Below are 18,939 nucleotides of genomic sequence, written 5' to 3'. Positions count from 1 at the left end.
TGAGGCCACACCTGGAGTATTGTGTCCAGTTTTGTGCACCTCAATGCGAGAGAGATATCGAGGTGCTGGAGCGAGTGCAGAGGAGGGCAACGAAGCTGGTGAAGGGCCTGGAGAATAAATCTTATGAGGAGCGACTGAAGGAGCTGGGACTGTTTAGTTTGAGGAAGAGGAGGCTGAGGGGAGACCTCATCACTCTCTACAACTACTTGAAAGGACATTGTAGAGAGGTTGGTGCTGGTCTCTTCTCACAGGTAATTGGGGATAGAACAAGAGGGAATGGCTTCAAGCTGCAACAGGGTAGGTTTAGACGGGACATTAGGAAAAATTTCTTGACAGAAGGAGTGGTCAGACCCTGGAATAGGCTGCCCAGGGAGGTGGTGGAGTCACCATCCCTGAATGTGTTTATGAGTCGTTTAGATGTGGTGTTGGGGGATATGGTGTAGGGGAGAACTTTGTAGAGTGGGGTTGATGGTTGGACTCGATGATCCCAAGGGTCTTTTCCAACCTGAATGACTCTATGATCAGAGCTCAGCTGCAGTTCATAGAATCACAGGATCATCGAATCATTTAGGTTGGAAAAGAACTTGAGCTGTTGAGAAACTGCAGTGGGTCACCAAGATTTCCTCATTCTAACTGGGACTATTCAAGTATGGAAGCCAACAAGCTGTTGCAATATAGTGCATACGTTGACAGCCCAGTTCTTACTGTCACATCATATTTGACATAAGCAGTATGTCTTCAAACTCTGATTGTACAAAAACCTGTTGAGAATCTACTACATAATTACATCTTTTCTTTCTGTCTCAGATGCCAACTGTTGCCAGAACTTTGCCAATGTTTGTCTAGTAATGTACTTCCTGTTATTATCTTAATCTGATACTAGATTTTAAAAAGCTGAATAAATAGTGACATGACAATGACATATTTGCCCAGGAAAAAAAAAGATATTTTACTGTGACTCTTGTGCAGTCACAGAATCACAGAATGGTCGGGGTTGGAAGGGACCTCTGGAGATCATCTGGTCCAACCCCCTGCCAGAGCAGGGTCACCCAGAGCAAGTTGCACAGGAACGCGTCCAGGCAGGGTTTGAATGTCTCCAGAGACATTCTCCAGTTTTGGGCACCCCATTTTCAAAAAGGGAAAGAAGGAGGAACCAGGGAATTATAGGCCAGTCAGTCTCACCTCCGTGCCTGGTAAGATTATGGAGCAGATCCTCCTGGAGGCACCGCTGAGGCAGAAGAATAACAAAGAGGTCATTGGGTACAATCAACACAGCTTCACCAAGGGCAAATCATGCCTGACAAACCTGGTGGCCTTCTATGAGAAGGTCACAACATCAATAGACAAGGGGAGAGCAACTGACGGCATTTACTTGGACCCAAGCAAAGCCTTTGACACTGTCCCACATGACATCCTGGTCTCCAAGCTGATAAAATATGGGTTTGATGGACTGACAATTCAGTGGATAAAGAACTGGCTTGACGGCTGCACCCAAAGAGTGGCTGTCAATGGGTCCATGTCCAGGTGGAGGCCAGTGACAAGTGGAGTCCCTCAAGGATCAGTACTTGGACCGGTCAGCCGGGTCAGTACTTGGACCTTCGTCAGTGACATGGACAGTGGCATAGAGTGCACCCTCAGCAAGTTTGCCGATGACACCAAGCTGTGTGGGGCGGCTGACACACTGGAGGGAAGGGATGCCAACCAGAGGGACCTCGACAGGCTGGAGAGGTGGGCCCATGCCAACCTCATGAAGTTCAACAAGACCAAGTGGAAGGTCCTCCATCTGGGTCGGGGCAATCCCAAGCACTGATATAGGCTGGGTAGTGACTGGCTTGAGGGCAGCCCTGAAGAAAAGGACTTGGGGGTGCTGGTGGACGAGAGGCTCCACATGAGCTGTCAGTGTGCACTAGCGGCCCAGAAAGCCAATCGTATCCTGGGCTGCATCAGGAGAAGCATGGCCAGCAGGTCGAGGGAGGTGATTCTCCCTCTCTACTCCACTCTCGTGAGACCCCACCTGGAGTACTGTGTCCAATTCTGGAGCCCCTACTACAAGAGAGATATGGACGTGCTGGAACGTGTCCAGAGGAGGGCCACGAGGATGATCAGAGGGCTGGAGCACCTCTCCTATGAGGACAGACTGGGAGAGTTGGGGTTGTTCAGTCTGGAGAAAAGAAGGCTCTGAGGAGACCTTACAGTGGCCTACCAGTATCTTAAGGGGGCCTACAAGAAAGCTGGTGAGGGACTTTTTAGGATGTCGGGTAATGGTAGGACTAGAGGGAATGGATTAAAAGTAGAGATGGGATGATTCAGACTGGACGTTAGGAAGAAGTTCTTTCACCGTGAGGGTGGTGAGACACTGGAACAGGTTACCCAGAGAGGTGGTGTAAGCCCCATCCCTGGAAGTTTTTAAGGCCAGGCTGGACGGGGCTCTGAGCAACCTGATCTAGTGGGAGGTGTCCCTGCCCACGGCAGGGGGGTTGGAACTAGATGATCTTTAAGGTCCCTTCCAACCCTAACAATTCTATGATTCTATGATAATATGCCCTCCTGCGGTATTTAAACTTGTCTCGACCAAAACATTCCCGGAGCAGTAGCGGGGAGGCAATTCCCAGCGCAGCATGCCAGGAGTGGTACGGAAGGGGGTCCCAGCTGGCATAGATGGGTTGCAGAGCCATTGGGCACACCAGTCTCGTGGGCAGTGACTCCAGCGAGGACCACAGGGCAATAAGGGTGCTGGGTGGGATGGAGTCCATCTCGGGGCTGGCTCCAGGGAATGTATCAGAGAAGGCAAGAAGCTGGCTGAGGAGATTATGCACAAGGAGGAAGAATACAGGGGACTCCAAGTGGAAACCAGTGACAAGAGGCATTCCTTAGGGGTCGGTACTGGCACCAGTGCTGTTTAACTTCTTTGTCGGTGACATGGACAGTGGGATCGAGGCCACGCTCAGCAAGTTGACATGCTGGAGGGAAAGGATGCCATCCAGAGGGACGTGGACAGGCTGGAGAGGTGGGACCATGTGAACCTCATGAAGTTCAACAAGGCCAAGTGCAGGGTCCTGCATGTGGATTGGGGTAATCCCAAGCACAAATCCAGGCCTGGCAGAGAATGGATGGAGAGCAGCCCTGAGGAGAAGGACTTGGGGGTGTTGGTGGACGAGAAGCTCAACATGACCCAGCAATGTGCACTCACAGCTCAGAACCCCCCCGCAGCCTGGGCTGCATCCCCAGCAGCGTGGGCAGCAGGGTGACGGGGGGATTCTGTCCCTCTGCTCCGCTCGGGGGAGACCCCCCTGCAGTGCTGCCTCCAGCTCTGGGGCACCAACAGCAGAAGGACACGGAGCTGTTGGAGCGGGGCCAGAGGAGGCCCCGGAGATGCTGGGAGGGCTGGAGCCCCTCTGCTGTGAGGACAGGCTGAGAGAGCTGGGGGGGTTCAGCCTGGAGAAGAGAAGGCTCCGGGGAGACCTTCCAGCCCCTTCCAGTCCCTAAAGGGGCTCCAGGAATCATGGAATCATGGAATCACTGAATTTTTCAGAGTTGGAAGGGACCTCTAGAGATCATCCAGTCCATCTCCCGTGCTGAAGCAGGATTGCCCAGAGCACATCACTCAGGACTGCATCCAGGCGGGTCTTGAAAGTCTCCAGAGAAGAGGACTTCACACCCTCCCTGGGCAGCCTGTTCCAGTGCTCCGTCACCCTCACCGTAAAGAAGTTTTTTCTTATATTTGATCAGAACTTCCTATGTTCCAGCTTGTGCCCATTACCCCTCGTCCTGTTACTGGGAACCACTGAAATTCTTTCTCCCCAGGTGCAGGACCCTCCACTTGTTCTTGTTGAACCTCATTAGGTTCTTCTCTGCCCAGCTCTCCAGCCTGTCTAGGTCACACTGGATGGCAGCATGGCCCTCTGGGGTGTCAGCCACCCCACCCAGTTTGGTATCATCAGTGAACTTGCTGAGGATACACTCTGTCCCCTCGTCCAGGTCGTTGATGAATACGTTAAACAATACTGGTCCAAGTATTGACCCCTGGGCGACACCACTGGTTACAGGCCTCTAACTCGACCCTGCTCCATTAATCACAACCCTCTGAGTCCTGTCACACAGCCAGCTCTCAATCCACCTCACTGTCCCCCCATCTAGTCCACACTTCCTCAGTTTCCTAAGGAGGACGTTATGAGAGACAGTGTCAAAAGCCTTGCTGAAGTCAAGGTAGATGACCTCTGCTGCTCTGCCCTCATCTAGCCAACCACTTATAACATCATAGAAGGCTATGATATTGGTCAAGCATGATTTACCCTTGATAAATCCATGTTGACCTCTTCCAATAACTTCCTGCTCTTGAACGTGCTTGCATATGACATCCAGAACGAGTTGCTCCATTACCTTCCCAGGGACGGAGGTGAGACTAACCGGTCTGTAGTTCCCTGGGTCCTCCTTCCTGCCCTTTTTGAAGACTGGAGTGATATTGGCCTTCCTCCAGTCCTCAGGCACCTCTCCTGTTCTCCATGACCTCTCAAAGATGATGGAGAGTGGCCTAGCAGTAACATCTACCAGCTGTCTCAGCACTCGCGGGTGCATCTCGTCAGGGCCCATGGACTTATGGATGTCCAGTTTGGCCAAGTGGTCTCTAACCTGATCTTCCTCTACTGGGGAAAACTCTTCCTCTCTCCAGACCTTCCCCCTTGCCTCCAGGCCCTGGGATTCATGAGGAGGGAGGGACTCTGGATCAGGGAGGGCAGCCATGGGACGAGGGGAAACAATTTTAGATTGAAAGAGAGGAGATTTAGATGAGATGTGTGGAAGACATTCTTTGCTGTGAGGGTGGTGAGCCCCTGGCCCAGGTTGCCCAGAGAAGCTGTGGCTGCCCCATCCCTGGAGGGGTTCAAGGCCAGGTTGGACGGGGCTTGGAGCAACCTGGGCTGGTGGGAGGTGCCCCTGCCCGGGGCAGGGGGTGGCACTGGGTGGTCTTTAAGGTCCCTCACAACCCAACCGTTCTGTCATTCCATGACTCCGCGCTGCAGGACCCGCCGCGGTGCCGCCGCGGTGACCGGGGCCAAACCGCCCCGGAAAGAGCGGGCCCGGCCGCTGGCCGCCCTCCGGCCGCCGGGAGCGCTGTGTGCACGCCGCCCGCCCGTCTCCATGGTGAGGCGGCGGCGCGGCCATGGCGGAGGCGCTGCGGAGCGTGGATGCAGGTGGTGCCGTGTACCGCTCCCGCGACCCCGTGCGCAACCTGCGCCTCCGGTGAGCCGCTGCCGTCCCCCGCCCCGGCTCCATCCCCGTCCCGCACTGACGATTCCCCTCTCTCTCCTCCCCTGCAGGGTCCGCATCCAGCGCCTGGCCTCGGCCGGGCCCCTCCTGCCGCAGGCCCCGCCACCGCCCGCCGGCCGGGAGCTCCTGGGCCTGGCGGAGCGCGCCGCCACCGGTACGTGGGGCCCGGGCGGGGAGGCGGGGGGCAGCGCCGCCGGAGGTGACTGGGCCTAATCCCGCAGGTGCCCGGCGGCCCCCGCAGGAGGAGGAGGAGGCGGCCGAGGTGGGGTGGCAGGAGAAGCTCTTCAGCCAGGTGGGTGTGCAGCGGCGGGCCGGGGGGCGGCTCGGGGGAGCCTCTCCTCCTTGTGCCGCCCGACGGGCCGCCTCCGCCGCGCCTTCCCTCACGGTCTCCTGCTTCGGGGTGAGCTGCTCTCCCCAGGCCCCGCCGGGGGGGCCGTGGGTGGGTGCTGTCGGCCACCGCATCCCTGAGCAGTGTCGGAGCCGCTCAGGAGCTTGGGTTTTTTGCTGGGATTCCCGAAGGGTCTTGTCTCTCTCTTGGTGGCTTTGGAAATCTCAGCTGAAAAGTATTTGTGGCTCAGACAGTGCTGGGGAAGGGCAGCTTTTGCGCTTTACCTGTGGTGCTCTCAGTTTGAGGTGGATCTGTACCGCAATGAGTCAGCCTGCCAGACCCCTTTGGACCGGCAGTACCATGAGGAGATCCTGAAACTGGAGAAGGCTGGAGGTCGGAAGAACCATCGCATCTTCACCTACACTGATCATGACCGATTCACCAACCTAGAGGAGGTACCACCTCTTTGTTACGCGTAATCTATACAGCAGTGTCTGTCAAAACCAGGAGGCCTACTGCAGAGAGAGTGTTTGTCAGTTCTTGGCTATGCAGAAGCAAGCTAGATATCCTGTGTGCAGGAGAACATACTGGTTCACCTGGTGCCCTAGACCTCGCAGGAGATCTCCCTGTTTCAGAATGATGGTCAGGGGCAGATTTGGAGGGACTTGGCTTTGTAGCATTGCTCTGTAGGTAACTCGCTGGGTGGAGTTTGGCTGTACTTTGGCACAAGAACAACGAATTAAATCTACAGTCTTTAAGCAGTTTGTCCTTGCACGTGTGTGTGGACATACCTGTTCTCTCCTCCAAGAGTGGAGCTGTGTTTGGGAAAGATGTTCTGTTACAATTAAGCTGGTGCTTGTCTGTTTCTCACTTCCAGCACTGCCAGAAGGTAACTGACTCGGATCATGAGGTGCCGTCCTATCTGGCAGAGAGGATGGCCAATGTGAGGAGAAGGAGACAAGACCGTAGGCCAATGTGAGTGCAAACTGGGGCTCAGAGCTTGCCAGTGCAGGTTTCCTGGTGCTGGTGCCGCAGCTGCAGAGCTGCCTGCTCTGTGGAAGTTGGTGGCTTGAGCTGTGTCGCATTTGTAATCCGGCAGTTTGACTCCTCGCCAGGGGGGGTTTGGTTCTGCCTGTGCCTGGCTGCTGAGGTGAGCTGGGACTTGTGCTGTTCTGTTGTTGACAGGGAAGCAAGTGCTCTGAAGTCAAAAATCATCACCTGGGAACCCACAGAAGAATTTATAAAGAACAATCACGTGATTAACACTCCTGTCCAGACCATGTACATCATGGGGGACTTGGGACCTTATGGGAAGTAAGTAAAATCCTGAAATGATCTTAAGGAAACCCATCTTCCCACCTTACTCAAATCTCCTGTTTCTTTCATTAGTTAAGGGAAGAGAATTCCAAGAGCTCAGTAACTCAGGCTTCTGTTTCTTTCCGCCTCTTTTCCCAGTTGGGAGGTAACTGACAATATCCCTCCAAAGACTTCTTAAACTAATGTAGGAATATGTAGGAATAATGTATGTGTGGGTTTGTTCCCTTCTGTACCCCCATGTGCCTTTACCAGCTCTTCTGTGCCAGTGCAAGGAGTGTCCATGTTCTCTACTTAGACTGTGTTTCTTGTTGTCTTCCATCAGGCTTGGTCACAGGGAGTATGAACATGTTCTTTGCACGATCAAGGTGGACGGCAATGGGGTGATCACAGTGAAGCCTGACTTTACTGGCTCCAAAGGAGCTTACCGGTGAGTGGGACAGGGCTGGTACCTCTCGTGGGACTGAGAGAGAGGGACAAAATGGCTGTTTTCTGGTCACCCTTCAGGTAGTGGATCAGCACTTAAATTGAGGGATATATTTTAGTTTTATTCCAGAGATTTTTAAAACAGCATTATTGCATACTTGAGCTTGGTGTTACTGCCAGTCCCTAGGGATACAGGTTATGGATATGCTGGACACAAGTGAGTCTCCCTTTTTGAGTCATGGATACTGGTGGGCACTTGGGAATGGGGAGAGGGCTGTTAGTGCCCCTGTGTTACTGCACAGGGCTGGTGGAGAGAGGACTGCTGTGTCAGCACGGCACAGTTGATGCTGTTGCTGCCTGTGCCTATTCTCTGCGTAATGAGCTTTGCGTATGTGTTTTGGGGCTCTGCAGGATCGAGCTGGATGGAGAAAAGCGAGAGGTGTGGAAATACACCATTGAGAACGTGTCTGTCCAAGTGCAGCCAGAGGAGGAGGAACGCGAGCAGTGTGTGTTCAGAGACGTAAGGAGCAGCCTCCACTGATCATATTGACTAGTTCTCCTGGATTGACAGAGGGAGCTCAGACTTTCAAGTAGATGTAATTGTTAGTGCTGTAGACACCTAAAGTTGACAAAATGAATGTCGCTGGCGGTGAGTCTCATCATGCCCAGCAATTTGAGTACTCTCTGACCGCTTCATTCCTAACTGTAGGTACAGTCTGGTATTAGTCGTGTTGGCCTCTGACTATGGTGATCTATGTAGTGAGAACTGATGCAAGAAACCACCTAAATTTGTGCCTTTCTAGTTGGCACAAATTGGTGAATTGGCGTTTCACCTGCCAATGGTTTTCCTTCCCTTTTGAGCAGTGGCTCGTCTGTTCTTTCCTTCGTCTTCCTCTTGCTGCCTGTATACTTCTTGAATGATTTCTTGTTACCCGTAATGTCCCAGGATATTTGGAACCCCCTTTTTTGTCTTGGTCTTTATGAATTGTCTTTTGAGCTGTGGCACTTTATAAAGGTACCTAATGTTTTAGTACATTTCCTTATTGTTTTTGTGGCCAATAAGGAAATCATGATTTCGCTGCAGTGATCTCCCATCTGTTGATTTCATTGGAATAGTTTATGCCTGTGTTTTTAACATGTCATTTAAGATCTGACTCTTCAGAGCTGCTCTTTCCTTTAGATTGGCCTTTATTGAGATCTTATCTGAAGCTTCCATGCAGTACCATGCAGCGTTAGCAGTTATCCATCTTTATTAGACTCTTGTATTCTCCTAACAGTTAAAAAAACCCGTGTGCTAAGCCTGTCAACAATTTAAACTGGCTTTAACTTATACCCATTACAATTTTTTCCATAAGTAAAAACATATAATCAAAAAGACGCTTTTTCTAATCTGCTTGTTCTCTGTTTTCAGCTGTACGGTCGGCACAAGGAATACCTCAATGGTCTCGTAGGCTCCGAATTTGAAATGGTGAGGACCAGTGGCACTCAGCAGGGACCTGGAGCCCTGCTGCCTTTGGAGACTGTTCGCCTGGTTGGCATGGCTGCCGCTGGTACCGCAGTCTCCAATGACCGTTTCATTCTGGGCTGTGTTGGCAGCTTTTACCTTGTGGCTTACAACAGAAAACTGGTTCAAAAGGGACAGGTTGCAGTGGGTGTGGGGCCTGCAGAGATCCATCCTGCATCTGTCAGACCAGCAGCAGAGCATGCTGGACGCTGCCGTCTCTAGGAAACTGCATGCATTGTGTGAAGGCATTCGACTGTAATACTTAAAGAAGAAAAGAGGGTTTATATCTTTTGCCATAGTGATTGCTGTTAATTTCCTGAATGTCAGACACATCTATGTGCCACTTAGTTAAAGTAAACAGCGCCTCCCACCCCCAAACTCATGCACGGTTTCCCTTCTCACTGAATTACCGAAACTGCAATCTTTTTTGCTCAGATCTTGTTTGCCAAAGCGTGAAACTTGTCGTACTTTCTTGTACTCCAGTAGGATGTCTCAGCTAGTCCTGTGCTTCTCCCATTCACCCCACCTTGGGCAAGTGCACGAACACTACAGGAGAAACAGGACTATGATTTCTGCAAGTGACTTCTCCCTGCATTTTATACCGATCTTGAAGTCTGTAAGAGACTGATTTACAGAATAGTAAACTCCTGCAGTAGAGGAATTTGGTCTCTCTCCTGAGGGACTGTTCACTTCTGGAAAGTGACATGAGAAGTCATGACTCCTACGTGGCCAGCAGAGTGAATCATTTATGTGCAAACATCTGTGAAGTACCTCTGTGAGACCCTGTTGGGAGGGAATTATGTGAGGTTCCACCAGTGGTCATTGAGATCTTTATCTTGTCTATCGGCTCATTCTTACAGATTCTTCCTGGTACGCTACGGCTCTTTGTGAATGGAGAAATAGGTGAGTCCTTATTATAAACAGTAACTATAGGGGGCAATTCTGCGTCTGCTGGGATGGCTGAGGCTATGAGGGATCCAAGGATTCTTGGATCACTGGCCAGTCCAGGGCAGGTGATTCTCTCCCTAGAAGCCTTTACTTCCTCCTTCTCCTGCCCTGTTTTTGCACGCTTACCCCTTGAGTGGCATTTACAGATTGGAGGTTAGAAATACTGCAGCTCTTTTAGGAAGACATGTATATCTGAAAAATGGAGAGCAGGTTGGGAAGTTAATAGAGATTATAGCAAAGAAAGCAATTAAATGTGTGACCTCCCTAATCTGGTTAGTGATATGGAGACAGGACTAGTCTAGAGAAGGAATCTTCTCTGAGGGTCATATTCTGTTACTTTGAAGACCCTCGCGTTTCCCAACTTCCAGCAGTAACTGGTTTTTCCTGAGGTTATTGGTGCTGGCTCTCCCAAAAATCTACAGTGAGTACTGGAGGAGTTTGTGTAGAAGCATGCAGCTGAAGTTCATTCTCTCTTCTCAGTTTCAGCACAAGGCTATGAGTACGACAACCTCTATGTTCATTTCTTCTTGGAACTGCCGAACCGTAAGTATTCACGTTTCCAGCCGTATCACAGCAGTTTAAGGAATGAAGTATGCTTTGGCTGGTCCACCAGATCAGCTCTGCTGAACGTCAGTAACAGTTAATGTCGGGGCTGGGATGTAGTGAGAGGTCTTCAGAGCTAAAATTTCAGAACTCAATTGTGTGAACTAAACTTATGTCTGGGAGACAGTAGGATCTTCCCCTCTCACCTCTTCCAAATCAGGCTGGAACATAGAGGTCCGTTGGCTTCTTGACCAGGGGTGATGGTGTCCAGCAATCTACCAAAAGTTCATTCCTTATACTAAGGAGAATAGCCTTCCTGTCCTCTCCATCTCAGCAGTGACCTTGTCTGATTTCAGTGCTCACCATCACGTTCTTGTGTTCTGTGCTGACACTAACATATTAAATTTTGAGGTTCCCAGCTCTAACATGCGCATCCTGCTTGGGGAAGTGTGGCTGGAGAGCTGCCCGTCAGAAAAGGACCCCGGGCTTCTAATTGCCAAGCGGCTGAACATGAGCCAGCAGTGTGCCCAGGTGGCCAAGAAAGCCAATGGCATCCTGGCTTGTATTAGAAACAGTGTGACCAGCAGAAGGAGGGAGGTGATTGTCCCCCTGTACTCAGCACTGGTGAGGCCACACCTGGAGTATTGTGTCCAGTTTTGTGCACCTCAATGCGAGAGAGATATCGAGGTGCTGGAGCGAGTGCAGAGGAGGGCAACGAAGCTGGTGAAGGGCCTGGAGAATAAATCTTATGAGGAGCGACTGAAGGAGCTGGGACTGTTTAGTTTGAGGAAGAGGAGGCTGAGGGGAGACCTCATCACTCTCTACAACTACTTGAAAGGACATTGTAGAGAGGTTGGTGCTGGTCTCTTCTCACAGGTAATTGGGGATAGAACAAGAGGGAATGGCTTCAAGCTGCAACAGAGGAGGTTTAGGCTGGACATTAGGAAAAACTTCTTGACAGAAGGAGTGGTCAGACCCTGGAATAGGCTGCCCAGGGAGGTGGTGGAGTCACCATCCCTGAATGTGTTTATGAGTCGTTTAGATGTGGTGTTGGGGGATATGGTGTAGGGGAGAACTTTGTAGAGTGGGGTTGATGGTTGGACTTGATGATCCCAAGGGTCTTTTCCAACCTGAATGATTCTATGGTTCTATGTTTAATTCCCCTGAAGCTATGGCTCTGGCTCCTTTCTCTGGTTATACCCTGATGTATGTCCAGAGAGGTACCACTTTTGCAACTCAGTATATTTAGATAAGGTTCTACTTTTCTCTTAAGATGGAGTTGGTGCTTTTCATCAACAGTTCAGGGTGTTCTGGGGAGCATCCATTGCCTGGAACAAGACCAAGACAGGGTGGGATGCACCTAGGGAAATTCAGCGTGTGTGATGTTATCTGCTATCTGTTATCCCAGTTGTCTGGGACTGACATTCTCCTTTGAGCTGCTGTGGTTTGAGAGTCCTCCCTCTCACCCAAAGCATTCACAGCTGTGCTCGTGTTCTCCTCCCAGAGTGGTCAAGCCCTGCGTTCCAGCAGCTATCAGGAGTGACACAGACCTGTGCAACCAAGACAGTGGGCTGGGTAAGGACGCTTTCAGACCTGCAGAGCAGTTTCAACAGGCGTTCTCTGAAGTGGAACACATGTAACAAGCTACAGATATATTCAGGAAAGGTCCTCACTTGAGAGCTCCTTTCAAGGGCCAAGCACATTTGGGATTCTCCTCATTCTAGTTATACCTGCCGTTTTTCAGTGTGCCATTGTGTCCAAATAGAGCTGCTTCAAAGCAGTTTCTGGAACTTCACTTTTTAATCCCATCTGGCTGATTGATTGCCTTTGGAGCTTTCATTTTTGTGTTCTCAAATGCTCAGAGTTAATGAAGCATTGTTCTGGCTTGCGTGGGGCCGGAATGCACACAGTCTCTAAATTGATTTCTCAAAATGAACCCCTCGTCCTGTCTGGGAAGTTGGCTCCATTGCTGTCTTCAGCTCCTCCCTTAAAAATTTTTAATGTTATCAACTTCTTAATGTCTTTTATGTGAGCTAGTTCACATATTAAAAAAATAATTATCATACAAAATTTCAGTAATGCCATTGCTTGTGGTATTTTGCTTGGCTCCTGTGAAGATTATGGTGGTGCAGTAGTTACACAACTGGCTGAATTGTCATTTGAGATATGTTAATCTCTCCCTTTTTTCATTATTTTTAACAGCCTGTTCAATCAACATGGCACTTGGGAGTGTATGCAGGTGTCAGGTGTTTGTTAGTGTGATGGGATTGATCTTGTTTGGGCACCATTACCTCTTTTCCACCATTAGTTCTTTTCTGCCTGGTCTCTGTGCCCTATGCAATGCTAGTGAGGAATTCTCTTGTCCAGAAATCTGATCTCTCTCCTGTTCCTGTTCTAGGAGAACATGGCATACTTCTGCTACCCCTTCACTTTGGACATGTTTTTCACCCAAGGAGATGAATCAGAAGGTGTGTTTCCTTATTGCTCTGAAATAGGAAACTCTGAAATCTTTCGATCGCAGTGTAGGCATCGTGCCATCTGGCACGTTGTTGGCCCAAGATGAAAGGACAAATTTAACTAAAGGAAAATGTTGCTTATCCAGTAAATGTTTACCCTGTCAACACACAACCTCTGGACACACACTGTGTCTTCCCTGCCCAGCAATGCATTAGCATTTGTATGGATTCATTGATGTTGCCCTGCTTCCAGGCTGTATTCTGCTTTATCCAGTTGCAAAACTACTTGGATGATAGCTTGTCTGTCTTGGAATCCCTGGCGTGCTGCTCTGTGTCGCCGTGCCCGGTGTACTGCATGGAGCCCTGAGACTCAGGCAGCTTTTCTGTACACAGCTAAAACTCTGTGCTGAGCCTTACATCTGTAGACACACTCAGTGACCTGTATACTCTGTGTATAGTTTATGTCACTTTGAAACTTCCAGCGCTATTTTAATCTGGGCTTCTCTGCTGCCTGTTCCTGCTGCTTCACTACACTACCGCTGCTTCCTCACCCACCCTCTTGCTCTTTGGATTGCAATTGCTGGGGACAGCTTTGCAGCATGCCTGACCGCTTGAATCCAACATATTGGATTTGAGTATTCAACCAATGCTAATGGATTTTCAGCCTAGAGTAAACACGATGCGTTTGTTTCACCATGGAAAAAAGAAAAGCTTGGAGACCTGTAGGAGGATTCAAGTTAATAATCCCCCAGTAACGGTGGGAAAGGTCAGAGATAAAAAGGTTGCTCTGTTTGGCATTGTATCATTCGCAAAAGATTGTCTTGTCTGCTCAAAGGTAATTGAGGAACCAGCTTGGACTTGCTCTCAAAACAAAGAATATTCCCAAATTTTTAACATCAATAATTGTGTTTTCATCCTCAAATCTGAGGGTTCAGCTTTTACAGGGAAAATAATCACCCGTACATCTAGGTTACTCATTGTAGAAGAAATACAGAAAGGACTTCCTACTAGTGGAGTTGGGCATTTAGCATTTGTTTTTATCTCTGTGATAGTCTCCCTCACAAAGGTGTGATCTGTTCCCCTTCCTTGCAGACAGTCTCCCTCAGTGGCCCGTTCTTTACTTCGAGGTCCTGTCCCTGGATTTCTGGCAGAGGTACCGCGTTGAAGGGTATGGATCTTTGGTGCTGCCGGCATCTCCAGGTAAAACGTACTTGGGGCACAATGTTAATTGTCTGGGACAATGAGTTGAGTGGTTCTCTTGGAAATGGAGTCAGCTGGTCCTGGGGAGGCTTTGCATACTGAAGGGGACAGTTAGCTGTCTGTGGGGCAGCAAAGAGGGATTTGGTGCATGCTGCGCCATTCTGCCTTGTTGTTGAGACGCATCGTGTGTTGCTGTCTTTGCTCCTTCAGTGGCTACGTCACAAAATCTGTGATGAAGCTCTGGGGTGATTCTGCGTATCCATCTTTACAATAGCAGTAGCCCTCTCTGTCCCACATGGAATTTGGGGGTCACAACTATTCTAACACTCACACGTAGTAAGGAGATGCTCCTTGTGGGCAGGGGATGCTTTCAACACTGCAACCGCATGGGAGAAAGTGTTCTAGAGATTCTGTGCAGTGTTTCGATTTCCAGTCTACTGGTGGTTTGGGTTGGCAGGTATCCAGCTGTTCTCTGGGACTCTGAATGTGTTCATCGTAACTGCTGAGCTGTCCTGTTGTCCTGGGTCAGGTCTCCACGTGCTCACCATCCCTACCTGGCGCCCTGTGGAGCTGGGGACAGTTGCTGAGCTGAGGAGGTTTTTCATTGGTGGATCTCCGGAGCTGGAGGACATCACCTATGTCAGGATACCATCAACCTTCAAGGTGGGCTCAGCTGCAGGGCGTTGCTCTTGCTGGGAGATGGTAGATTATGCTCTCGGCTTCAGATGTCTGTGGACAGCCTGGACCAGATTTGAACAAGGATGAGTTGGTGGTCCTGTCCCTCTGACTCAAGAAATGTCTCCTCTGTGAGACTTGTGATCATGAATAGATGAACGGGCAAACGCTGAGGCAAGAGCGCTCTACCTTCTGAGGTGTGTGGAACTTAAGAGAAGTGGGTGAACGTGGACCAAAGCCTTGACTTACCCCTGCCTGTGCCGGCCCTGTCGGGAAAGTGTCTTTCGGGTCAGCATTTGTTACCAGCTATAGACTTCTTCCTGGGTTTTTGTAAGGAGTCTGGGCTGTATTGCGCCTGGAACAGTTTCCCGAAGCAAGTAGCCAGTGGATGTGAGACAAGTAGAAATTTCATGTTCTTAAGAAAGCTGCAGAGGTGCTTGCGGGTGTAATGAGCCCGTTGATGTTAGTAGCAGCTTTGTGTGGGAATAAGCCCTCATGCAGTTGTTGAAATCTTCCTCCAGCACTGCACTATGAGCTCGCTAGCGTTTAGGTCCTGCCCTCTGTCGCATTAAAAGGACTGTAGTTTCGATATTTGTCTGTCAAGAGTCCCAGGACTTTCACTGATTTACTATCAGAGTCCCACCAAAGGACTTTCACTGAATCAGATTCACAAATAATCAAAGTTGATTATTTTATTGAGAGCGACAGTCGCAGATTCGAGATTGCCATTGATAAATTCACTAACTACAATAGCGCTAATTAATTAAAGTTGATATTGCTAGCAAAAATAACGATAGTACAACAAGCCGGGGTAGCGTTCCCCAGAGGGTGAAAGGCGCAGTGCTTACCCAGAAAGGCGTCCCTGCCTGGGGCGGGGGAAGAGAACACAGCCCGTCGACTGGTCCATCGGGTATCAAGTTCCTTCTCTCCCAATTTAACAGTCCTTTTCTCCATCCTTTTATCCCCAAAATTACGAGGTTTCCCTCCCCTAGGTGACGTGTAGTATGATTTGGGTGGAGAGACGAGTGCTATAGTCATATATGTTTAGCATGATCTCTAAAATCTTCATTAGCATATACAGGGGTGTCAACTTGAATATGCATTTCACAGGTAATGAGGCAAAGGTCCATCACCGGGCATGGCAGCCTCTCGAGGAAACAAAGAACTGCACAAAGTCTCTGTTATCTTGATTTTACTGTCTCTGCTGATGAAAAGCAGGGCTGTCCTGGCTCCCCAAGACTCCCCCGTTATTTATGTACCCTGTGATAGCCAGACAAGCCTTCACTCCCCTGGGTTGCACAAGAGATAGCAAAGCCAGTCTTAATTGCTCTTTGAGCATGGAGACTTCACCTCATGATCCAAATTCTACACCCCCAGCCCAGCCTGGAACCGTCTGCCCTTCTTTCTGACCTCCATGTCTGTGTGCAGCGGGGAAGGGAGAGACCGTGCCCCCAGGCAGCCATGCTCCTGGTGTGGCATGCTGGTTTTCACCAGGGTCAGCCTGCTGCAGCAGGTTGCGGGCTGTGGTTACTCCATCTTGTCCCGTCTTTGCAGGGAGAGCGTCTGAGCCGCTTTGGTTTTCGCACGGAGACAACAGGGAGCGTCACGTTCAGGCTTTACTGCTTGCAGCAGTCTAAGTAAGCGCAGCAAAGTGAGTATGAGCTCCATCTTGTATGGTTTGGCAGCCCTGACATCCTACTGTGCTTCTGTGCAGAGCCTTTCTGGAAACCAGTGCCCTGAGGCAGCGCATGCAGAGCGTACTGGACCGGCTTGGAGGCTTCAGCCAGCAGAGCTCTGTCTACGATGTTTTGGGTAGGGCTTTCAGTGTCATTCTCCCTGGCGAACCTTTGGCTCACTTTTGCCCCCAATTTACAGAGTGGGCAGGGTATTTCAGGAGAATCCATTACTGTGGGCATGATTCTGTCCCCCATGAGCTCTCTTGACTCCGTAGCAGAGGTTGAATGTTCTGATCTGGGCTGGAAACTTCAGGAGGCACCAGCTCTCAGCAGGCAGGAGGGATAACCACTCTGCGAAGGCAAAGCCTAGACTGGGCGGCTCGGTCTTGCTGGCACTGAGCGTAGCTTGTGGCACTGATGCACGGGCTCTGTCTCTGATTCCATTATGTACAGAGCAAAGACAGTGCTAGAAACAGGTGAAGAGAGCAGCAAGGACCAGGTGTTCTGTTGGTGAAACTTAGTAATAGGAAGTGAGACTCCGGCTCCAGGAGAGATGATGTTCACGGGGCAAAGTCGTCCCTCCCCTTCCCTGAGGCTGACTGATGCATTCTGGCTTGCTGTCACCCACTGTGTTGTAGAGGCTTTCCAGAGGGCACGGCGCCGGATGCAGGAAGCACGCGAGAGCCTTCCTCAAGACCTCATCAGCACCTCTGCCTCCACTGCGCACCAGCTGCAGGAGCCATGATCGACCACCTCTGCTGCCCGGCAGCACTCGGCATCTCCTCTCTGACACAAGCTGCCGTTGTTCAGCGGGAGTCACGGTGCTGGTGCCTGGAAGCTTTTGAAGCCCACCCTTTGTTGTTTCCCTGGGATGGGGGAAGGAGTCTGTAACACATCCAGACCTGAGATATTTGCATTTCCACAAGTACCGGTGGAAGGAACCCCATTTTGCAACGCATTCTGTTCCCAGGCCCTAACAATAGGGCCAATTGTTCACATTTCTGCTAAGCAGACTAAAATACTGATGCGGGGCCTGTGAACCCTTTAACACTTTTGCAGCAATTGAATAGTAAATGATTAGAAAAATTTCAAGGCTACATGACTTGGTACATTTAGTTTTCTTCTTAAAGAAGAGGTTGATGTTGAAGGTCAAGGCATGAATGCCATTTGAGATTTAATGAAATGAGTAGATAACTTCTTGAGAAGTGCTGGTAATTGTCGTCAGCATTTGTAGCTATAGGGCAGTCAATAGTAAAATGAATCTGTCCACCTGTGCCTTAAGATTGACTCATTCTGAGAGAGAGAGCGCTCTGCCTCGTGTCATATGTGAAATCAAAGCAAAGGAATGGCATTTGACAGGTTGAGAACTGGAGAAAAGGGTAACGTTCTGTATTTCACTGTATGTCCCTGTAACATTTCTGGCTCTGCAGTGATGAGCAGGAGGATTCTTTCTTCACAAATACAACTGCAAACATGCATTCCACTTAGCTCACAGCAGAACTTTGGCTGGGGTTGGACAGTTTGCAGACAACAACAGAGCAGATTATAACATTTGCACAGTATCTGAACTTTGAACTGTTCAAGCTGTTCATCGGAGCTATGGTTCATTGTTCTGTCTCTGATTGCAGTACATTGCATTGCTTCCCGGGGAGGTGTGTGTGTACCCAGTTTTTATCCAGTTTCTTCTTTTCTCAGACTTTTTTTCCCCCTGTTTTTATTCGTCTCAAGTTCACAGGAGTGGGGCTACCTGCAGGCTGACAGTGCTGTATTGATTTGTGCACCAGTTACATTTCCATGAGTTCTCTGCTCCCAAAACAAGGGATAGGAAGAAAAATCTCAGGCTGAGATCGCACAGGTCTGAATATGTAAATTCACAGGCAGGATATGAAATAGGAACTGGCCTTCCTCTTCTTGCTCTGCACGTTCCTCCTTCGCAGGGAACATGGAGCTCGTGGTTGCAGCCACGGGTATGATTGTTAGAACATCCCCCTCTTCCCTGGTGCTCTGTTGTCTTCCTCGCACCCTTCTTGCCATTTTGATCATGTCCCAGCCTTCCCTGGGAAAACAAAACTCCCATGTTTGTACCTCCTTGACCTTTGTCGCAATTCCTAGATCTGCCTGGCAGCCTGAACGTGTCTGGCAATTGCAGTTATAAAAGGATTTTTGCTCACCTTCCGTGCCTGCGAGCCCTCCTTTTCGCTGGAGGAGGCTGCCAGCATGCGTTGGATCGCGTGGCCTGCTATGCAGAGCACAGTGTCCTTGGCCTAGAGCTGGGTGATGCGTCTTGTGCGTGAGTCGGGCGTTTGATGGGATGGCTGTGAAGGCACACGCCCAGCTCTGGAGTAGCAGAATTGAGGTGTGTGCGTTATCGTGGTCTTTAATGATCTAGTCACGTTTCACAGAGATCGATCCAGGATAAACAGCGTTCAGTGAGTACGTAGCACTCGCTGTCTCTTTTTTTTAAAAGAAATCATAAATCACATCGTGGCCGTGTATGTTTATTGCATGCTAGCTAAGCAATACTTAATTTCTTTCTGGGTGTTTCTGTTGTGCTTATTGCTAATAGCTGAATTGCGTGTCTCTGAAACCCTTTTCAGGATTGAG

At 49.9% G+C, this 18,939-nt stretch overlaps 1 protein-coding gene across 5 annotated transcripts; it reads left to right on the top strand.

Annotated features, from left to right (window-relative positions):
* Nucleotides 1–5,123: 5,123 nt before the first annotated feature.
* MKS1 (MKS transition zone complex subunit 1) lies at nucleotides 5,124–17,604 on the top strand. Of its 5 annotated transcripts, XM_054209644.1 has the most exons (18): nucleotides 5,139–5,238; nucleotides 5,316–5,419; nucleotides 5,487–5,557; nucleotides 5,893–6,048; nucleotides 6,471–6,568; nucleotides 6,779–6,907; nucleotides 7,233–7,337; nucleotides 7,745–7,853; nucleotides 8,745–8,801; nucleotides 9,698–9,740; nucleotides 10,266–10,328; nucleotides 11,833–11,903; nucleotides 12,727–12,796; nucleotides 13,877–13,984; nucleotides 14,514–14,647; nucleotides 16,214–16,296; nucleotides 16,374–16,471; nucleotides 16,974–17,212. In XM_054209644.1, the coding sequence occupies exons 1-18, from the start codon at nucleotides 5,159–5,161 to the stop codon at nucleotides 17,078–17,080; spliced, it is 1,686 nt and encodes a 561-aa protein (XP_054065619.1). In that variant the 5' UTR covers nucleotides 5,139–5,158; the 3' UTR covers nucleotides 17,081–17,212. The 5 variants fall into 5 exon arrangements, with proteins under 5 accessions (XP_054065617.1, XP_054065619.1, XP_054065616.1 ...); XM_054209642.1 differs by lacking the exon at nucleotides 16,214–16,296 and having other exon boundaries at nucleotides 5,124–5,238; nucleotides 16,974–17,604; XM_054209643.1 differs by having other exon boundaries at nucleotides 5,162–5,419; nucleotides 5,507–5,557; nucleotides 5,916–6,048.
* Nucleotides 17,605–18,939: the final 1,335 nt, after the last annotated feature.

Source organism: Rissa tridactyla, chromosome 7 (assembly GCF_028500815.1).
Source record: "Rissa tridactyla isolate bRisTri1 chromosome 7, bRisTri1.patW.cur.20221130, whole genome shotgun sequence".
Taxonomy (NCBI): domain Eukaryota; kingdom Metazoa; phylum Chordata; class Aves; order Charadriiformes; family Laridae; genus Rissa; species Rissa tridactyla.
The sequence above is the reverse complement of the archived record's forward strand: the minus strand, read 5'-3'. Positions and strand labels throughout refer to the sequence as shown.